This window comes from Anas acuta, chromosome 17, assembly GCF_963932015.1.
Source record: "Anas acuta chromosome 17, bAnaAcu1.1, whole genome shotgun sequence".
Lineage (NCBI taxonomy): Eukaryota > Metazoa > Chordata > Aves > Anseriformes > Anatidae > Anas > Anas acuta.
Window position 1 is genome coordinate 11325282 of NC_088995.1, and position 22510 is coordinate 11347791.

The window sequence follows — 22510 nt, forward strand, 5'->3', positions numbered from 1 at the left end:
TTTACATATGGATGAAAAGTAAAATTGGAAATAAAAAATAAATCATGCCAAAAAGCAGTTCAAGGCAGAACCACACTGAAACAAACATTTGCTTATGGTCTTCATGTACTATAGATAATATATCAGAATTTCTTTTTTTTTTAATCAACCATTAGACTTTTTTTTTTGCACTCCTAAAATTCTACTTTGTCTTGTATACAGATTCCAATAAGAACACTGCACAATTAGCACAAGGGGTCCACGGAAAATTGTCCTTGCTTGCCAGCGATCCTGCCCACAACACAAAAAAAGAGAAAAAAAGGAAAAAAAAAATAAGGAAAGGGTCTGCCGCATGGTACTGTGCCAGTTCCATCTGCTTTGCCAGCTTGAAAAGTAGGAAACCAAAATTCCCTTCCAGGAGCGTGTGTCTCTCTCTTTCCTTGACGAACTGTCCCTTGTGTTTGTACAAAAAAATTCAGTCTCTCTTTTTTTTTTTTTGTTAAACACAATCATTCTTCTTCCTGTTCACATGCCATTTCCATTCTGTCTCCATAGTTGCAAGTTGGTTGTTTTTGGGTTGTTTTTTTTTTTTTTAAACCTTCCTCCCCCCAACATCCGCTAAGACCTGCCTCCAAGTTCTTGCATAGTTGAAGTATATATGCCGTACTTAGCTTTCTGAGTGTGAATTTCTGACTGTGACAAGAGTATGAGTTGTAACCATGTTAACAAATAACCAGAGTGGTTCTAGAAACCATTTTTATAAAGTCTACCTATGTTAAGAATTTAATATTGGTGTACATTTATATTAACAGAATATTTACAGTTTGTTTTCTGTTTTTTTTTTTGTTTAAAACAAGAAGTCAAAAAAAATTCCTCTTAAATTTCTGCATAATATAATAAGGCAAAAAACAAACAGTTTTGTACATTATTATTATTATTAATATTTTAATATATATCTGTAACTTCGGTTCCAAAGTACCAAGGTAAGTGATCAATTGGCCTCAGAAGGGAACCTCACAGTGGACTGTAAAACTACAGTATTTCCATAAATAATACTTTTAAGAAACCCTGGGTATTTTTTCTTAAGGATCTGAGGCCTTTTAAATGCAAATTTAACTAAAGACAAAAGCAAAAATTTCTTTTTTCTTTTTAAGTGAATAAAGAGCACAAAATTAAAAAAAATACAAATCCATTAAAAATGTTTCTCACATTTGGGAAAAATGTACAAACTTGCTATTTTTAACTCATTTTTTTTTTTTTTTTAGCACAGAAACAAAACCAAAACCAAAAATCAATACCTATATATTAAATTCCCATTCTCAGCAACCTTCTTGTTGGAAAGTCTGCATCCCCGACCCCATTATTTATGGAAATGTGCTTAACTTCTACAAATTTTACATTAAAAAAAAAAAAAGTTTACAGCAGTGCATTTTGTAAAAGGTTTGTTTTTTGTTTTTCATTTTTTTGTGTGTTTTGTTTTTTTTTTTCTGTTTGTTTTGTTGTTGTCGTTGTTGTTTGTTTGTTTTATATACAGGCGACTTTAAAATTCCATGTTGGGGACTATCGTGCCTCTACTTCTTTGGGGTTCCTAGAGGGGGAGTAGTCCCTGGACTCTGAGTTTGTGAGTGGAGTAGTCCTGCGTGGGGAGGCAGGTCTGGTGCTGCTCGCTGGTACAAGAGGCGGTGGGGCGCTCAGCGCTGCAGTTGGTGGGTTCCTATTTAAAATCCCATTGTGCATGGCAGTGGATGGACTCAGTCTGGGGTAATGCATCCCGCTTAAATGAGGCATGAAGGATGGCACATGTGCCAGGTGGCTTTCGATAGGGGACGAGTGCAAGTGGTGCATTCTGGCACGCTCAAGTTCTTCCCGTAAGTGCAAGCGCTCTCTTTCCTCCACTTGCCGCAACCGCTCCTGCTCTCGGCGGGCTTCAAGAAGGTTTTCATGGTTGTAGTCATGTGGCTCCCTGTCTCTGTAAGAACGCTCATGGTCGTAAAATCCAGAGGTGGTAGGGAACCTATGGATGGGATCCGTCCGGAGCTGGAAGTCCATTCGACGGTGCAGGTCTAAGCTCCGGTAGGCATCTCGCAATGGGTCCCTCATCGGGTCCCAAGAAAATCCAGGATGTGGCAGCCTCTCTCTTCCCGACAAAGGATTCATGCCTATGAGCGGGGTCATCATTCTGCTGCGGTCCAGGACATTCATGTTGTTCATCTGGTGCACACTGCCCATGGAGATAGGCATTGAGGCAGCCATTGAGGGAGGCAATGACAATCCATGCAAAGTAGGTGGTGGGGGATGCTCCACGGATCGGGAGTGCTGCGAAGGCTCAGACCCTACCACCAGCACATCACTGTCTTCTTTCCTCTCCTCTTTGACTTTGATGTCATTCTTAATCTTCTGGAGGTCACTGGGAAGCTCTGTCTTTCTCTCCATGTCCTTGCTCATTAGATTGGTAAGCTTCAAGCTCTCACTTAGTGCAGGTTTGCTGTATGGGGATACAGACTGGATTACTGGCTTTGTGTTGTCCTCAGAGGGTCTCTTATCATGGCTTGGAGTTTCCTTCACGGGGGAACGGCTCTCTTTAATCTTGTGTTCTGCTATGGGCGGCTCTCTCAGCCGGTCAGGGTGCTCTCGTTCGGGTTCTTTGGACCTTTCCCTTTCACCGAGGCTAACCTGCCTGATAGGATCACTGGAGGTTTGGCTGTTGCTGCGAATGAGATTGCTTATCTGATGTGTCACTGGAGCTGATGCCGGTGAGGATCTGTTTGAATGTCTGTTTTTATCCATGAGGTCTCTGTAAAAAGAATGCAGACACATCCTTGGGTTTACGTGAACAAACATACATGTGATGCTGGACATGCATAATTGCATAATTGAGGTTGCTCAGAAAATAATTTGAAAAGCTTTGTACTAAATGATATGAACTACCTGCCTTTAGGTTCTATTAAAAATAAATAAATAAATAAATAAATAAATATCTACACGTTTGGGGACTAAATTGGGGATGCATTTGAAAGAGCAGAACATTTTACCTTAAGAGAAAGGCCAGTTCACTAAGAAATGTCGGAAAGAAGTCTAGACAGCTTATTTTTTTAAAAAAGGTGATTATTGCATGCATACATGCTCATCTTGCTGCCAGACAATGATTTTCTTGGCTATAACACTTTGAACAGTGGTTCCTTTCCTAAAACATGGATGCACAAAATGGAACTGTTCTGGAAACGTACAGAAATGTATGAAGGTCCTTCACGAAACAGCCTCATCAACTGGAAGCAGCTGTAACATGATGGGTATTTTTCTATGGGGCTGCAGTAAAGTTTGTGTTGCCGTCAGTTTTGGCAGTTAAGCTAAGTGCTTAAGCAAAAAATTCCGGCACAGGCCGAGAAAATGAATGACTGGCCTTTGTTAAGAGAGGGCCTGCTATGAGGAACAAGGGGTTTGATGAGAATGTCCATTGTTTAGAAGAAGGCATGAGAATGGGCTTTATGTTTCCAGCTGCACCTCTCTCTGTGAGCAAGCCAATTAGTTGCACTTGCTCCCATGTCTTTAAGTGAATAAATAATGCTCACCTTTTAGAAGCACTCTGCTCTGAATAAACACTTTAAACCCAAAGTGTGATGGTGGGATTGAGAGAACTGCATTATGCAGCTGAGGAGCTCAGTGATGCCTACCTTTAATGCTGGGCTTGCATGTTAGCCATAAGAATCATGCTGCTGTAAACTGGAGGTGTTTTGGGTAATTCTGTGGGTATTTATCCCTTATGATTACATTTGCTAACCCAGATTTCTCTCCCTGTGGTAGTCTTAATTGTTGGTCAAGGATGTAGCTTATTAAAACCATGTCTAAACAAGGATGCTGGGGATAGCTTTGGCTGAATTAGTACATATATAATAGAGATGTTAACCCCTGAGTGAACACTCTTGGAAGTGAAGTAACCTTGCTTTGGAAATGATTTATGCTGAAGCCAACAAGGGAGCTTCCTATCTGAATGACTATCCATACAAGCGTGTCAGACAGTTTAACATTTAAAGCAAGATGATTTTCAGCCTATTGCTTCTATATAATCTTGTTCACAGGCACTGCCTGAAGAGCTCATTAAAAGCACTCTAGGCAAACTACAAAACCCTGATCAGCAGTGAAATGCACACATCTGAGGTTTGCAGGCTGTTATTGCCTACAAAGAAGTAGCCTGTTGGAGACAACCGGGGTCTGAAATATAAAGAGCTTTACAGCTTGAAAATCATATAGCTGGAAGCTAATGAAGTACCTATAGCTCAGGTGATATAGTCCTGTCATCATTAATAAGGGCTTGCCTACAGTGCAATTTTTTAAAATCAGATCTGCTAATGGATTCACACACACTGCTCCAGATACAGGCATTTGCATTTTTACCTTGTTAATGTCCAGCTAACATTTGAATTCATCAGCATATTTGTAATGGGAGCTATGACTGTCTACAAAGGACCCATCACAATACCACCTCCAGGAATTCAGAATATGTGGCACTCCTAAAGGAAGCTGCTAAAAACAGCTATGTGCACCCTGAAAACACAGTGACATGCTCATTTCCTCAACCTGGTGTTTTTTTGAAACCTGATAGTGGGGAAGTAAAGACTAGCCTACTGTATCTCCACAGAGGACAAATCCTAAAAGGCAGAGGTTTCTTTTTGTGTCACTAGTACTTGAGCTTATCTCGGGGACAGAGCTATCAGATATTTCAAAGACAAGCAATGTTTTGCTCTAAAGGTGATTTTAAGATGGGAGTTGATGGTAAAGGAAAAAATAAGAAAAAACAGAGGAAAAAGAGACTAGAATCAAAAGCACATGTGGCTCACCTCTCTTTGTCTCTGTCATCTTTACTCAGAGAAAGATCTCTCTTCTCAGGCTCTCGGTCCCGCTCCCTGTCTCTGTCGTGGTTTGTCACCGAGGAGCTTCGCTCAGAATCGGTCGGCTTGGGCCACTGCGGAGGTGTTGGGAAGGACGGCGGGGTCCGATGGAGTCTGTTCCATGGCTCATGGGGATTATTGAAATTCTGCAGGTTTGGGCCATCTTTGTGAGTAAAAATGTTGTTGTGAGCTAGAATAATGGCAGGGGAGGAGGAACAGTTAAAAATAATTAAAACCAAATAATTACATATGCATTTTGCACAACGCTAATTAATCCAGAGCTGTCCTTTCAAGGCTTTTTTAATGTGGAGCTCATGGTGAGGGGGAGCTACTAGCAGGTGGTCAGAGATACCTCCGGCACTGGGTGGAAGATCCACCAGCTCTTTTAAGGCTATTTGCGGAGGAAGCTTTCACTATACATCTGAATAACTCAGAAATGACAGAAAACGCCCAGCTCCTTTTCTCCCCCCACCCCAGCAAGGGTTCCAGCACAAAAGCAATATTCTTCCTCAGCTCCCTCACTGGCAGAAACTTTAATTTGTGGGTAGTTACAAGCAATCAGCTGCCTGCAGCTGAGGATTCAGGGATTTTTTTTTTGTTAAAGAAACCAGACTACTTGGTGGTATGTATGTATGTGTATAAAAATAGAGCTTGGCTGTAGGCTTTTTAGAACAGTCACTTGATTTTCCTCCATCAATCTTCAACTGCTTCCTGTTGCACCATGAGATGCAAAAGCATGCTCTTATGTGTGGCTCTCAAGCATGTCTTGCCTACAGGTAACATGTTTTTGAAGTAAAAGCATTTTATACAGGTAATTTAAACTCCAGACAATGGTTACAGAGAAAGTCTACACGCTGAATTAGGAGAAGTATCAATAGCTGTTCCGCCGTGCATCTTCACTGTTGAAGGGTGTTACTTCAGATGCCCATGGGGTACCAGAGCTCAGCAGGGTCATGCAGCTCCAGCACCTCTCAGAACACACAAGGCAACGTCCTTCAGCAGTGAGGAGACACAGAGCACACCTATTGATGTCTGTGACATGCAGAAAAGCTCCCACCGCAGAGACCTGGAAATCTTAGGTGCAGTGTTTTCAGATAGGAGAATGGAGGTTAGGAAATAAACTTCTTTAAAAACTACCACCAGCTGCTGTAAATATTAGCATGTGGCTTTTCTGGAAGGGATGTTTGTCTGCAGTAACCCAGCCAGTACTTACTCAGAGCATGACTGCCTAATCCTCCAAAGGCATTGCTGCCTAAGTTCCCAAGGCCGCTGAAGGTGCTTGACCTGCTAAATGGATCTGGAAAGGCAAACAGGGATTTAGCAGGCATTTAGCCAAGAATGTTGGAGAATGAAATGCACCCCTCCCCTTCTTAACGGTCTGAATCCAAGTAGGATTAGGCCAGACTTTAAGCTGATCCTTCTCATTGCAAGGTTCTTTGCACAGAAAATTCCCAGCATGTTAAAATGGAGAAGGGATTCAGTGCTCACACTGCAAACAGGTGCTGTAATAAACTTTTGTATGCTAGTCAGAGGGGAGCTAGAAATTAAGTTTGAATAGCTGAAATTATGGTGGCTGCTGCTAAGCTGAAACTCTCCTTCCTTATCAGCTGTAATAGCAGCAGCATTGCAATTGCCTTGAAAGAGGAACATCAGCAGCTCCTGGGTCAGCATATTGAGGGGATGCATCGTTTCACTCTCGTTTCTGTGTACGACCTTCTACCCTCTTTGTAATGGTGCACACAGACAGCCCTAAGCTAACTGCTATGGACATCCATCCACAGAGCAACTAAACATGTGGGTCTGTGCCGAAATCCTCTCCCATAATATCTTCCTTGTGGTGGAAATGATAGCTTAGCCTTAGATTTACTGGCACTTGTCTTTGTAAAAAGTCCTGCCTGTTTTTCTACTGGAGGCACCCATCATCAAAAGAGGTCTGAGTGCCCAACTCAGGTTTCTGCACTCCAAAGATAGCTATGGGCTAAAACGTGCAGATACACCTGTTTTTCTCCTACTGGTCACCTCTAAACAACTCCTCCTTCTGTCCACTGACTTTCTGGCTGCCTTTTTAAAGTCTCTAACTTTCCATGCTACAGGAGGTGAGGTGCTCCCCATATTCTTATATTTAAAATATCAGGGCAAACAGCACAAATAGCTTTGATTTTTCCACAAACAACTATTCACTTATTTACTTATTTTGAAATAGCTGTTCTTGTCCCTTCCCTTTGCAGTTAGTAGTTGAGTGACTTTGTAGAGATACAGTTGATTTTGACAGAATGTTCAGGAGTTGATGTAAATCTAGGTATTCGCAACAGAAAGAAGTCTACTGGGTCATGTGGGATGCTGCATGTACTGATTGAATGAGTGTTACTAAAACATTAATCAACAGAACTTGAACTTTAATTGGCAATGAGCTGCTTGTGAGCTTTTAAAATGAGGAAATTTGAGAAAATCAGGCCCTACTTAGTGCCAATTAGGAAACTGAAAGACTGGAAAAATGTGCAGAACAGCTATTTGCCAGGAACCGTTCACTGAACTTTAATATAGAACCTTTCACAGGTAAGAAAGGGCATGGAGGAGCCCATTTTAAGCTATGGCTTGTTTGAGGTACCTTTGAAATAAAATTTCTTCCGTTTCCCTGGGCACATTCAGCAGCACGGAAGGGCTCTACAGGTCAGGTTTCAGCTTGTGTGCCGTGTAATACCCAACTTTGTCAAAGAGGAGGGTCTGCTAATCCTGCTCCTCTCCTTTGGAGGAGATCAGAGGGGGTGTGCTGGGAAGCTGGTGTGGGTGGGACAATTTCTGAGCGAGCTTCTCATCCCTGAGAAAGTCTAATCCTCTCCCTCTGATACTGCCACTGTGCCTCAGGCAGGACTGTGCTGAGAGCCAGGACTGGGTCAGATGTATAAAGGTGAAGGCAGGGCTTACTTACACTTACCTGCCAAGTGGTTAGTAGGCAGGAAACTGCTGTGATGAGGTGAAGGACCAAAAGGTGTGGTGGCTGGATGTGTCGCACCTGGGAGAACAAGATCCTTTTTTAGTTCAGTAGCAAGTGACAGAGGTCCTGGCCATCAAACTCAAGAACCAGATGCAAAGGTGCAGGTCAGATTTAAACAGCATGGGTGGGACAGGGGCAGACCCCAAATGGCTACGGGCAGGGTTTCTCTCAGTGCTCCTTGAAGGAGCCTGTCAGCACTAGGAGGCAGGAGGAGACCTTGCACTGAGTGTTGCTGCTCACCTGTAATAACGGGGCAGTGAATCTCTTTGTCTGGCATTTTCAGTCATTACTCTGTGTTTACACTAAACAGGGTCAGTCCAGGTGATGCGCCCAGACAGAAGGTGCTCGGAAGTGACTGATTAGAGTCCACATGAAACACCAGTTAATGACAGGAACGCAGGGAACATCAATCATGCCTCTCCCATAAGAGCCCCATCTTTGCTCTCACATCTCTCTCTGCATCCACAGCCATCCCCCGCGATATTTTTTCCCTCTCCTGCTTACTGCCATGGTGCCATGCTGCACCGGGGGAAAGGAACACCACTGCTTAGCACATTGCTTTACATCTGGTTGAGGTAAGGTGAAAGAATGGGCTGAAAATAAGCTGGTCTGTCCTGCATTTCAAGGTGGACTCAGGTGAGCTTCATAAAGGAAAACCAGAGCAGAAAATGAAAGATTTGCTTCTTTTGTACGCAGACACACACCAAACAGCAACTGCAACTTGTGAAAAGCACTGGTGTCACCTGGCATGGGGATACGTGGGTTTTGGAGGAAGATCAATTCCCACATATCCTGCAAACGACAGTGTGTTTGGGGAATCTCCTGGGCCTGACTTTAGCCCCCTAAGATCAGTACAGATGATTTTCAGGATATATCTGCAATCTAGTTTTAATATTTGTTTCAGATGTATGAACCAAAATGTTTCTGTGACTCCAGCATTACACTGACAAGTCCAGCTGTCTGCAAATGTTTAGATTGTGAACATCCTTTCGGTGCCTTCTCTGTGCCAGGGCTTCCCATATTACAGGCAAAGCCGAATTATCAACTACAGTAACTTTCAGATCCTGTCTGGATGCAACACAACCTCTGCCTCCCTTGCAGAAAGCAAAATCTGCCACACCTGTGCATTAACTCCATTTTGTTAGAAACTAGTACTTCCACTCAATGACAGAAGCAGCACTTTCCTGAGGACAGGCTACATCATGTGCAAAACAGACCGACACCTAAACAAAGCTTTTCAGTGCTCTTCTCTTGTATTCTGTTGGTAAAAAGGAGAGAGCAAGAGGTTGACTCTTGCAAACATCATCAGTCACACTGGGCATGAACATGGGCTGTTCACTAACAGCTGGCTTACCCAGTCACTGCTTTCTGAAGTGGTAACTTTCTGTTATAGAAAATAGGATTATATGATCCTTCTCCTCCTGGTGCTCAAGCTCTCCCGTCACCTTCATCACACAGTTTTCTGCCTCATCTGTTGTCCATGTGAATGATTTCTACTGGTGACTGCTCTGGCAAGTTCCTGCCCCCTCATCTCTAAATCAAAGTTTCTACCATATATAATTGGTGCTGATAATACTACAGGAGGTCATAGCAAAAGTGGAGGGAAACACAGGAAAGAAATCGATGCACATAGGAGAAAATGTGTCCTGAACAAAGCCTGAACAGGGTTTTATGGAGGTGATGGTCAGTCCAGTACCTGGTTTTACTTGGCGACAGAGTCCAGTAACAGACAGTCATTGTAAAACACACTCATGTTCTGAACATGAGCAGACTATAAAGCCTGAGAGGGAGACAGTGCTGCACATCCCTCACCAGCCTGGGCACCACGAACCTAAGCAGCCAGAAAATGAGTTGAGGAAACTTAAGAGAGACCACGGCAATGAGACCTGAAGTTATCTATAAACATTCTGACTGCTCCAATGCCTCAAGATGGATGGAGACTGTCATCTTTCTAATCCTTTAAGATTTCAGAAGGTGTATAATGGATGGGAGATTTCTTCAAAGGAGACGGCTTACAAACTCAACTACATGGGCTGATAATAAAAAATCCTCCGGAGAAAGCCAGGAGCAGCACTGCAGGCTGTCAGGTAGTTATTAAATATAGCATCTGCCAGGCAGCCGAACATCCGTCCTGAAGACAGGTGGCCCTAAGATAACTTATGTCTCCCACAGTAACTAGGCAATGCAGCAGAACCCATGATTCACATCAACGACATGCTTGTTCGATAAGGTGAAAAGAATGCCTCAGATATTGCAGAGCAAAAGATTTATTCATCTATATATTACAGCTGCAATGTTTGTTCACTTTGATAGCACTCTTTACCTAGATTTACCATGTAATGGCTCTTGTGATTAATACACTCATGGACAAGTTGCTGTAAGGTTGTTTCTCTCCCGCAAAAGTTTTTTATTAATTTACCTTCTTTAATGTATCTGTTCCATACTATTTCCCTCCTGCTTTTATGAATGGAGAAGCAAGCCATGCTTGCATCTTTGTAAGAGGAAAAGCTCAAGACACCGATTAGACTGGTGCTTTGATTCAACAGACTGCTTTTGCCTGTTAGGGTACACTTTGTCCAGCATAGTCTTGAGTAATAAAACCATACATAAAGCAAGATTCTTGTAATGACAAGACAGGACAGACTAAAGACAGTGTTAAAGAAACAGCTGCTATAGGAAAACAGGCAGAAGTTTGTAAATCAGCTGTGCTTATGCTTCCAGCAGATGCAATATGTATCTTGGCCCTGTACTACTAAAGTACCAAAGACGAGAGGAGCAAAATTCAGGGAAGCAGTCTACAATATACAGTCAGTATCAGCAATGATTGTATGTGGTGGAAACTTGCACGTGATGTTTAAGATTTTCCATCCACAAGTAAGGGCTGAAAGACAGACTGAACCACTAGTGGAGTTCCTGAAGACCGTCTGACATCTGCATTCAAAAGTCATCTCCCACTGCGGTTTCAGCTTGATTATTCAACTCTGTTGCTTTTATGTCATGCTTGGGACAAAACTCGTAACTCTTCTAATCTCATTCACTTCAACAATAATGATGCAATACTGCATCATAAAAGCAGAGTTAAGTTAGGAAAGAAAGTTGAATTTGCTGTCAGTGAATTACATACAAAAGGGGCTAAGTTGTACCATATGAAGTGATACAGACTTTGAAGGCTGACTTAAGCATCTTAAACAAAGAAAGAAAATCTGTTTAAGTCCAGGTGGGAATTAGGCCCTTGGAACAGAACAAAAACATCTGGTAGATGGACATGAACATGAGTAGTAGCACCTGTGACCCCCAAAACCAGAATGTCAGAGTTGCAGTCTCCTGTGGTCAGACATCAAGAACAGCGCAATGAAGCTCTCTGAACTTTTGTAATTGGATTCATTGTAATTACTTCCTCAATATATCACAAAGAAATTTATCTACATATACTGTAGTTAATTCTTTTCTTTTTAAAATCAATATGCTGTTTTGAACCTTGGAGACTGCTGCACTTTCTAACATATACGGGAATTTTACATTTAAAAAACAAATGCTTTACAAATATACCTTCTGTGATATTTTTCAATGTTGCTATCATAGTTTTCCATTTTACCAAAACCCCATGTATTCAGAAAATAAACACCACCTGCTGAATGGAGGAGCTAAGAAGAAGAACACAGCAAATACAAAAGCATGGAAGAAACCAGGGCCATTTCCAATCCTACGCAAGGGAAACATTTTCGAGTGTTTTGTCAAAATTGCTTTTTAAAATCCCTCCATAGTCAATTAATCAGGCACATAAGAACCAGCTGCACAGACCCGACTTTAAAGGCCAACTACTGAAATCTCAGTGATGCATGGAGGAACCTGTACTGGAGACCACAGGCTCTGCTCGTAGAGCCCAGCCCACAACTGTCCTCAGTACTTGCACACCCCTCTGAATATTTCTCCCATTAATTTTTGAGGCATATATAGCTGTAGAGACACACGTTAAATACATTGACTTTTTTTTGTTTTGTTTTGTCTTTTCAACAAATGATGATCCTCCCTTACCTGTAGTAGAAAACAGAGGCCTGGCAAGGTCCTGTGGATAATGGAAGCCTGGAAACACGCCAGGGGCAGGAGGTCTGCTGAACAGGTCAAGTTTACCACCTATCTCTAGCTTGTGGGGATCCAGCTGCATTTGCTGTCAAATGATACAAAAGCAGTCTCATTATGCATTTCCTTTTTTTTTTATAGTAGAAAAGAGAGGGAGTTCAGGCTCATTCTTGCTTAGCACTGCCAGGGAGAGTTAGTAAGAGTGACAGCAGCGTCTCTGGTCACGTACTGCAGCCGCGCTCTGACAGCATCTATAAGGCCATTTCACTCCACAGCCTCTCAGCTGCCTGCCTCGTCCACATGAATAAGGTCTGAAGTGAGCTCTCAGCCCCTCAGCACACACACTGGAGCATGCAACATGATACACTGAGCGCGCTGCACGGCGGGATCAGTCGGCAGTCTCAGCCTGACAAAAAATATTCTGCAGGCGGAAAGCTGCCGACAGAAGCCTTGGGAGCTGGGTGACGGAGTCGTCTGTTTTGCTTCTCCAGTTTGGAAAGAGAGAGACGTTCCTAGACTGTCTTTCCTCCAGCCAGCACAACTCAGCATGAAGGCATGAGGAGAGGGATGAAGAAAACTGACTATGAGATTCCTCCAGAGGCTATTTTTATCCTTCCCCTATAGAAGTGAGCATGGTTCAGCCTGAGGAACTGCACCTTAGTCAAAGACATGTATGTCTCTTGAGAAATATACAGCTTCAAGATGACATATTTACTTAACAATAAAAAGGTCACACACAACTTGTAGAGGCACTAGTTATGATCTACCCACTTAAACACTTAATAATGTTTATTAACAAGTCAAAAACCTACAGCAGGAACTACGAAAAAAAAAACCACCACTCTACAGAAGTCTTATTATTTGCTATTCTGCCTGCCACAGGGAGTTTTGAGCCTGTCAAAGCACCCCAGTGTACCTATGTCTTGTTACCTCTGGAGTTTCTAAGCCACTCCCTCTGCTCCCCCATCTTCAGTGCAATGCAGGAAGCCTGGGAACCTACTTGGCTGCTCTACACTTGATAAAACATTCTTCACAGTATAAGTCACTTCATTCTTATTAGGGTAATACTCCGTATTCCACAGGAGGTACTAGTACAGAAGGGAAATGACATTAAACATGTACACGTTGTATAAAGCTGGATTTGGAGCAAAATTATCACCTGCTTCCCTTTCTTCTTCTCTTTTTGTCTGTACACTTAGTATCTCCTGCTCATTTTGCTACCCTTCAACCCAACTCCTTTGCCCTCAGATAAACTTTACAGTTGACAGAACAAACATCAGAAGGATTGAAAGTGTTAGTCAATGCAAGCAAGCTTAAGGATCACCAACAGTAACTGTTTCCTCCTCATTAGTCACTAAAATACAACATGTAAGTTAAGAGACTTGGCTTTGTTCCATAAACTGTCTGAATTACCTTTATCTTTTGCTGGTGATGGTAGATCTGCCAGGCGATCTGTACATGAACCGCACACCACTTCCCGGGTTTCTGCAATGGAAAGTGCAAGAATTTAGATTAATTTGTTAGCCATCTACATCAGATAGAATGTTTCATTTCCCTTACTGTCAAACAGTCTGCTAAGCAATGAGAAAGGCTGAGTACTGAAATGGCACAATAGGTGATTAATGTGTTGTTTTTTTTTTTTCTTTTTTTTTTTTTCTGTACTGTAGCTGATGATGTTTAAATCAAGAAGGAAAGAAACAGGAAGAATGTGGGATATCTTCCTCATCTCATGGGGACCTGAGATCCCTGCCTTGCTCTCTCATACTTGTGCTCCCTCCTTCATAAACTGAAATAAATGGCTGCAGAGAACTGTATGACTTGCTGAAGAGAAAGGAGCTGATAGTTAACCATCCTGTTCCTGAAAAGAGCCCTGTTCATTCATCCCTGCTGCACAGGGTCTGCAGGCTAACTCATAAGCAACTATTATGAATGCTTGCATTGGGGAAGGAAAAGGGTACTGACAAGCAATCACCAGGGATGAGCAGTGCCACAGCTGAATAGGTTGCTGTTTTTCAGCTGATCTGCAGTACCCACTATAGTGTTCTTATGGAACATCAGAAGCACAGATAAAACACATTGACCTAAGCCACCATGAATATGACCAATTGTGAACATCTGTCCAGGCTCAAAGTAATTAATTTCTGTGACCCTTATTTCATGCTGTCAACTATTAATGCACACAAATGGATGCAAAATATGGTTGGGATTCAACCTCAAAGTTATTAATCAGAAGCAACTAAGAGCTAACTATGACATTTTGCTTTAAATAAAGGATGAGCTTGAAATTTTCTACCAACATGTTAGATTTCCAAAACATATGCACAATATTTTAAATATATATATTATATATATATATGTATAAAAATAAAATCCCCCACAAACCTTACTTACTCTTACTGGAGGCCTGTAAGGGTCTGACACCTATGGAAAAAGCAGAAATAAAACAATCAGTCTTTCTAAAACTACCCATATGCAGAAAGGTGGGGAATTTCCTTCCTCTGAACAAGTAAAAGCATTTAGAAAGCAATGTTCCAGAGAAGTCCCCAGTGACAAGGAAAACCTGAAGACCTTAAATCAGGCTTAAAACTTCTCTTTCATTCCTTGCACCAAACTCAGCAAAATTTTATGACAAACAGAGCAGCTTCATACCAGCAACTGAACAGTACCCACATTTTTCTGAACTTTATAATTGTTCTGAAATAAAAGTGTGCATAAAAAAGAATGCAGAAAATTACTCTCCAAGTGATGCTTTAGGTAAAGATCTTGAAAGGGTTTCCTGCCTCATTTCCCTCTGACTCTGTTTAAAGAAGTCAATACATCCCTTTGTATTCATGCTACTGTTGTCTCACCAGAAAAAGAAACTTCTGTCCTGACTTCATGTTCATAGTCTACAAGGCAAATTTACTCATCAGCTGCCCTCTCTCTCTTTTAAATGAGCAACCACGGTGTTTTACTGTAAATCCAGATAAGCCCAAAGGAAGGTTATATATTGTTGCCTACCCCTGGAGTCTTCTGCAGCAGTGTATGGTGGACTGTGCCTGGTCTACCTGCTACATCAATAGGGTTTGAAGTCTGAAAGACAAGAACAGAGTGTGAATAAAACTCTATTATACCAGCATTAAATTTAACATCTCTATCAGATGTTAATAGCATTAATTAGTCCATGTTTATACTGTGCTTTGAACACGCATATTGCTACATTAGTGCTAAATGTTATCTTTTACTGACAGCCAACAGCATTTAACCACTGTGTCATCGATTATTATTCAGCAGCAGTAACAGTATTATGGCAGCACCCCTAAGCCCCAGTTGAAATCCCAACCCCATCGTGCTATGCAGTATGCAAGTGGATGGGAAGAGACAGTCCGTCGCCCCAAAAAGCTTCTTCTTTAGAAAAAAAAAACAAAAACAGGCAGCCAGTAGGAGAGGAAACGAGAGAGGTGGATTGGTTCCCTCAATGTTTCAGGCAGCAGCCAGTATCACAGTCAGGAACGGAACAATTCAAGCACTCCTAGTCCCATATTCCACCTATTGGACTGTGGCCCCTTTTCCATCCAGGGCGAGATGATACAATGCTTACAAAGGCAACAGCCCATCTATTTGCTTTGACAAGACAAAATGAGAAACCTTAGAAGGTGCTTGTGGGTCTTTTATAGCTTTGCATTGTTTATCCCATCATTTTCCAGCAAGAATTAAACACCTCATTGAATGAATCCCTGTTCCTCCTCCTCCTCCGGATCCCACCTGTTGCCCTGTCCTAGACGATCCCCAAGAACTCGTTCGTCTTCTCGCTCTGGAATTCGTCCATCTCCCACTCCCAGAGCAACTGCACCTGGTGCCTCCACACAGCTGAGTGCAAAGGGGTGAAACCTCATTCCCCAAGCGGTTATTGGACTCACATTGTAGGTCAAATTATGGCAGATTTCAAACAGTACGAGGAATGAGTAAAATCATGGGTGTGGGTGGTTTTAATTTGTCGAGGACTACGTAACTTCCAGATTCATTAAAAAGAGGATTCTTGTGTGCGTGTAGGTAAGTCAACAAGTTCCCCAGGCAGATGGGAGCTCTCGGGGCCTGTCTGACAGCTGAGGTATATGTAAGGTGGCAAATAAGTTACGGCTATCATACAGGCAAGAGTTACAAGATCACAACATGTTAATACAGCATGGTGTCATCCTGTCCCTTTGTCCCCTGGAGAAAGATGTGAAAGCTTCCTCCAGCAAAGTAAACTGAATACTTCTGACCTTTTCAAGTTCTTAGCTTGTGAGAAATGCCTTCGGGAAACTAACTGAGAAGTTTACCGTCAGCCTGGATTTATGTGCAGTGCATTTACACGCACAGCTGTAGGCAACTGACACAGGAAGGGGAAAAACAGAACCAAGACCTCTGCTATGGAAAGCAAGAAGTGCAGGATTCAGTGTGCCAAAACTAAGTCATCGGGTCTGTAGTGTTTATGAAGGCTTTAGTCAAACAGCTTGGGAGGGAGAGCGCATGGAAAAGTGATGCAGTAACAACGCAACAGACTTCAGTGGCTTTGCCCAGCTGGAAAATAATGTGCCAAACTGGCAAATTCACTTTTCAACCTATCATTTTTCTTCCCTCTCCCCCCTCCCCCCTTTTTTGGATGTTAAGATTGCAGGTAAATACTGCATTGTCCAGAGATCAAGTGATGATAGTGATTAACCATGGCACCAGAATGTGACCTTGTGCTGTTTAAACTCAAGCTAGAAAATGTTCTCTATATCTATCATTAAAATGAATTAAAAGCTTGTTATAATACAGCACTAAGTCCTGTTTAAAAATGTAAGGGGTCTGTGCTCATGTCTTCTTTCTCGCTGTGCTATCTCTTTGGTCTATTGACATTTTACAGTGAGATATTATCTATAAAGCTCTGTAGTGAGGATGGAAGCCAAAAGATGCTGCTGGTGTATCAGAAACTCCTTATTAACAGTGGCCTTACGGCAAAACTCAACCCTACTTTCACGTGAGCAAAATATTGCCACTTCCACTTTATTTGTGCAGCTTTTCTTGAGAAGGAAAGCTCAGATCTTGACAACTTGGGGTCTGTAGGGAACCCCTGGCATTCCTTGCAAGGACAGCAACAATTAACAACAATTAGCAACAATCCCAGCAAGGGCTATCTATGTTCTGCCCCTCTTGCTCCCTCTGCTTAGATTGCAACTCCTATCCTTCCTTGTCTGTATCCGTTACATGCAGCACTACTGTAGAAAAAAAAAAGAGCCATTTTAAAGGCTCTGCTATTTGCCATTTATCCAGGAAATAAATAATCTAAAGGATTCAACAGGCACTGAGGAAATACTCCAGGTTCCACTGAAAAAATGAAATGAATTGGGAAGATTGCATGAGGCCTTGCTTGCAGCGGTTGCTAATTACTGACTTCCACTCTGTCAGTGCTGAGGAAAGCACACCGCACAGACCTCCTTGGTATGGTTACGGAAAGGACCAGGCAATTGCCAACAGAAAAGGACGGGCTACGGTGCTGGTTCTTAACGTCCTCTAACACAGCAGCAGGGCTCTATGGAGATGCAGTTCAAGATAAGAAATCTCTAAAACCACTGTACGTAAGGAAGATAAACACCTGGCGCCTTACAAATGGAATAAACGCTCTATTTTCAAACAAATGCTATACAGATATATCAGATCTTTCTTGTTTGGAGGGATTTAATACTTTCTGTACATTTTAAAGTAGTTAATAAGAACAAGTATGGGAGAAAAAAAACAGTGCACATCACAGAATTCACTGAAAATGGTGGTTATCATGGCAACATTTCCAAATGCCAATCAGTGCTAGTTGTAATGATACGTTGCGTTTGCAGTGCACCTTTCAAACACTATCTCAAAGAAGCTTGCAGGCATTAATCAACCCTTATAAACCCACTGCAAGATAACTTTATAGATGAGGAAGCTGAGGAACATAAGATTTAAGCAACTTGCCCAAGGTCAGACAGTGTTGGAGCTGGGAATAAAAATTCAGCTCTTTCAAATTGCTCTACCCATTTATAGCAGTCTCTCCCTATTGTTCCCACACTTGTACAGTCAATTTCTCATTCTTTCTGGAAATAAACACAGTGTATCTTTTGCAATCTCAGTCTGTTAAATTTATAAAATGATTTGGGACTCATTGGTCTATTATTAGCTGTAAATATGTCAATCAAATATTGCATTTGCCTGTATACTTCTCCAGTTTCAGCTGACCTCCCAAGTGAACCACTGCATCCTTTTCCAAGGAACAATCTGTAGTGCCAAGAGAAAATTTCTGCTAAAGTGTTGGCCGCTTTGTGCAGAGGATGCTCACAGATCTGTGGGGCGATTGCTTCCAACCCTGTGTTGCACTTCCGCTAAGTTAACTCATGTGCTACAAAATCACCAGAGACACGACTCTGAATACAGTTTCTCTCCCAGCAAAAGAACAAAGCCTTCAAAGAAGAAGTTTGTACCTTCGGTTGAAATGCTCCCTGAAGTGACCCAAAGGGACCAGAATGTGGAAGCATGGGTGGCATTCCAGGCATTGCTGGAGGATAGGTTGGAAAGAACTACAAAAGAAAAAGAGATGCTTATGTCACAGGACAACTTGAACAATAATGGAGGTAGGTGCCAAGGCTGGCACATACAAAAATAGTACTGTGTCGGACAAGTGCCACGGTGAAAATACACACTAAATTTGCTTTACATTTTTTAAAAGCAAAGCCAAAATTTGGGAAATGCACTCATCTGATGAGTTTTCTTAATAGTGCTGAAGAAGTGTGCCTTTACAATTCGTGGAACTGTTGCAGGAAGCACAGAACTTTCTTCTTGGAGGAATTGGAATAATTTGGTTTCTATGCTCACTTTTGGTTAACTTTGCGTTTTTCTACAGTAGTAAACAAATTGATCCTGTTTTGAAATGTGACCTGGTATCATTCTCAAAGCAAAAAAGAACCACAAGATGATGTATTGCACACTAACCACAGGCAACATGCATACCACCTTGTAGTTGACTGGGTAAAGTTTTGCTTAGGCCTCTCCTGAGCACATACAGCAGTTTTTCCAAGTCCCAAAACATAGAGAGTTTTTGTGCTTTGGAGCAGTGGGGAGCACCAGGAAGAAACCACCAGTCTGACTTACTCCTGTGACCTGAGCAAAATCTTGTGAAAGAGCCATGCACTCTGGGCTGCTGCACTGTGAGAAGCACCAGCTGCAAAGATACTGCAATGACCACTGATTTAGCAATTTCTGCGCATTCCCTGCCATCCCAGGCACAGCAATATAGAGCCACAGCAGCAGAAATGCAGTAGACAAAGGTTAAAAAAAAAAAAAAAAAAAAAAGCTCAAAGAAAATTTTGTCCCTTAAAAAAAAAGTAAATCAAGACAGAAAAAAAAGAGTTTTAGGAATGAATGAATCAAAACACTACTGATCAATCAAAAACAAGCAAAAGAGCAAGCAGAACCATTAACAAAGACACCACCTAGAAAAATAAGCACTCACGTTGGAATGTCGAAAGTAAGGGTTGTCTAATTTGGGAGCGTACTTGTCAAACTGGAAAGAAAAGAGAAAAACAAAAAAGGAAAACAGGTGAGTTTGTTTTCGACAGTAACAGACACATCAGGATTTCAACACAGACAAATCATCATGACCCATCTTCACAGCATTTAACAGAGCAGAACTGACTGATTAGTCCATACTTGCTCATCAGGGAGCTGATTGATTTCCCAGAGCTAACAGGGAGAGAAGGGCACTAGCCCCCAGGTTGCAATGGGTGCTGCTGAGTCTCGCTGCAGAATCTTGTTAGCAGGCACTATGTGATGTGGTTCCTGCACTATGAAGTCCTGGTATCGGCAGCACAGTGAAAGGCAAGTTCAGCTCCAGGTCTAGCTCTGGGATCTGCCCCTGGAGCACGGATCATTTTCATTAGACCACAATTTTTACCAATGCCTGCTCCCTGTTTTCTGGGACCCTGCTAAGTGCCAAAATTGTTTGGAAAAGGGCTTATTTGCTTTAGATGCACAAATATCTCTATATTCTCCCTCTTCTGCAAAAGAGAGGGCTCCCTGGAGAAAAACTGATTGTTAACCTTTGCCTTTCCAGCATGGGGTTTTAACACCTCCATGTGTGCAGTCTGTGCCCCATATTTATTTTCATGACCATTTGTCCTGTACCACCTTGGAAGCAAAAGCAAAGCATATATATGTTGCATTTTAGAACAATATGTACATTCTGCTGGGAGGAGGGAGTGGGGAAGGAGGCAGGGAAAGGGAGCTGTAGGACCCCATGAAAAGCTGCTTATTTAGCAAGTCAGCTGCTGTTTCGTACTCCTCTACGTGCAGGAGAGTAGATTTGTAATTTTATTAATTACAGTTATTACTGGAGCCATGGCCCCTCCAGTGTAAATACCATAAATTACCAAACACATGCAGCTGTAAATTTCAACACTCTTCTCTGGTGTTGGGATTAGCAGACCTGATCTAGTGGAATATAAGAAGATGTGAGTGAAATATAACAAAAGAGCCTTACAAGCTGTTTTTGCTATGAAGGCTGACATCAACGGGGCATGGGTGGGAGGGAAGGGAGCTGTTGGCAGGATCAGATATCAGGATTCTTAAATAACACAGGAGATTTCTGAGAAAAGTTTCAAGATTGTTTTACGCAGATCAAGAAAAGAGGAAAAGGTGTTTACACATGAGTACACTGAGCAAACACCTGGGGCTGCATTTTGAGTGGAGGATATTACTTTAATTGTCTGACTGCTAAGCAGATTACAACCCAAGAATGTCATCAGGCAATCAACAGTGGGAAAGAAAAGTGAGAAACATGTTCCTTGAGTCCTTGGTAGTCCTTCCAAATGCTGCTTTTGCTGTTATTCCTTGCTTTTGCTAGCCTTAGGAGAAGATGGCTGCTTCTACATTTTAGACACAGTGTGAAACTGAGAGGGGAAAAAAGCTGAATCTTGTTCTTTCAGCCTAACAAAGTAATTGCCAGAAATGGGAGAGTGCATTTTAAAGTACTGACAAAATCCATTTGTAGCAGATCTCTAACAATTTTTTAACAGCTGCAGCAAAGCCCCATTGTGTTACAAGCAGCCTCAATAGAAGACTAAAGCTTATTACATGGCCAGGAGGATCTCTTCCACAAGAACCAGCCATGCACAAATTAGTGCTTGTTGAGGCAGCCAAATAATAAATGCCAAAATTGATATAGGTTAGGGAATTAGGAGGCAGAGGGACAACACTTGCATCAAACAGAAGAGCTGCTGAGCTACAGTGAGAGCTCTGGGTACGCCAGCACGCTGCCCCAGAACGGACGGCGCTGCAGCTGTGGGGCCACGTTTTGTACCGGAGGCCACCGATTTGTGGTGTCCTTGGTCGTGTGTTTTGGTGTGCCAAGGCTCGCGGCCCTGAGGACGGGGAACTGAGGTACCCAGAGGGACACACGGAAAGGGGAGCTACAGGGGCTGCGGGTTGGTCTCTCGGGCGCAGTATCTGCACCCCGGGGGCACCCGGAGGCCTGGTGCGCATGGAAAGGAGGAGTGCTGGGCCTGCCTCTCCAGGGCGTCCTCGGAGGGGCAGGGACACGCCTGGCGGAAAGGAAGAGGGCTGCTGCTTCGTTGTTGTTTGACAAGAGTGGGTTAGGCTGTTTGACCAGAGATGCTCTACTTATCCTCACATTTTGGGCTGGGGTACGCACCATGGGAGGTGCAGAGGGCGGCATGAGCGGCGTCTGGGGCAAGCTGGATGGAAAAGGAGTGAATGTGTGCTGGTGGGTGTGTTGGTGCTGATGCGTGTGTTGGTGCTGGTGAAACTCCGCTCTCAGCAGCGGCACCGGGCCAAGTGAGGCAGCGGCCCGGTCCGAACTCTGAACCAAAAACCGGTTGTTCAGCTCTTGCCTGAGCAGTTCGTGATCTAGAGGAGAGAGAGAGAGAAAAAAAAAAGACACAGAGGCCCGTGGGCCTGTGAGTACCACAAAGACGGAGGAGAAAGAGTCAATATTCACCTGGCATTCCCTGTTTCTGCAGGTCATGCTGTGGTGGTTTTCTACGTGAGGACTCATTGGTGGAGGTAAGAGAGATGCCTGTGACAAAGTACCAATCAGAATCCCCGAATGAGGCTGGCAATACATGATTGGTTGGTTGAATGATATCAACAGGCTGGTATCTAAAGGCAAGAGAGAACACCATGAGTCATCACAGCAGAAAACAGCATCCGGGCCGGCCCCGCGCCCGCCCGCCCCGCCACCCGCCACCGGGACCGACCCTGCCGACCTGTGTCCTCCGAAGCTCGCAGCCTTCGGAAGCCTGCGTGCGTGGGACGCCGACCCACGCGCACCGTCCGACAAGGGCCACGAGGCAGCGATGGGCTTGGGTGGCTGGAAGCTCCCTGCCCCGAGGGCTGCTTCCCAGCACCTCCCCGCCGCCCTCCCCCTTCTCAGCCCCAAGGACATGCAAACAGCCACCAGAACGTCCATCCTACAAACCGAGGCCTTCTCTGCAAAATTATTTAGTTGTTTCTTTTTGAGGTCTTAGATACTAAGCAGTCAATTTCCTCAGTTTCTAGCAGGCTGTAATTGTCAGTGCTT

General features: G+C 43.0%; 1 protein-coding gene across 24 annotated transcripts in view; it reads right to left on the reverse strand.

Annotated features, from left to right (window-relative positions):
- Window positions 1-439: 439 nt before the first annotated feature.
- FBRSL1 (fibrosin like 1) overlaps window positions 440-22510 on the reverse strand; it is a 513602-nt gene continuing 491531 nt past the window's right edge. For 13 of the 24 annotated variants that reach the window (XM_068654043.1, XM_068654037.1, XM_068654035.1 and 10 more), the window contains 11 exons: window positions 21602-21837; window positions 19427-19477; window positions 18399-18494; window positions 14941-15012; window positions 14323-14361; window positions 13354-13425; window positions 11896-12028; window positions 7795-7878; window positions 6079-6162; window positions 4815-5055; window positions 440-2773 (listed from right to left, as the gene is read on the reverse strand). In XM_068654043.1, coding sequence (XP_068510144.1) covers window positions 1540-2773; window positions 4815-5055; window positions 6079-6162; window positions 7795-7878; window positions 11896-12028; window positions 13354-13425; window positions 14323-14361; window positions 14941-15012; window positions 18399-18494; window positions 19427-19477; window positions 21602-21837 — 2342 coding nt within the window. In that variant the 3' untranslated portion in view covers window positions 440-1539. Of the gene's footprint in view, window positions 2774-4814; window positions 5056-6078; window positions 6163-7794; window positions 7879-11895; window positions 12029-13353; window positions 13426-14322; window positions 14362-14940; window positions 15013-18398; window positions 18495-19426; window positions 19478-21601; window positions 22090-22510 lie in introns of all 24 variants that reach the window. The other 11 variants (XM_068654025.1, XM_068654029.1, XM_068654027.1 and 8 more) reach the window with 11 other exon arrangements.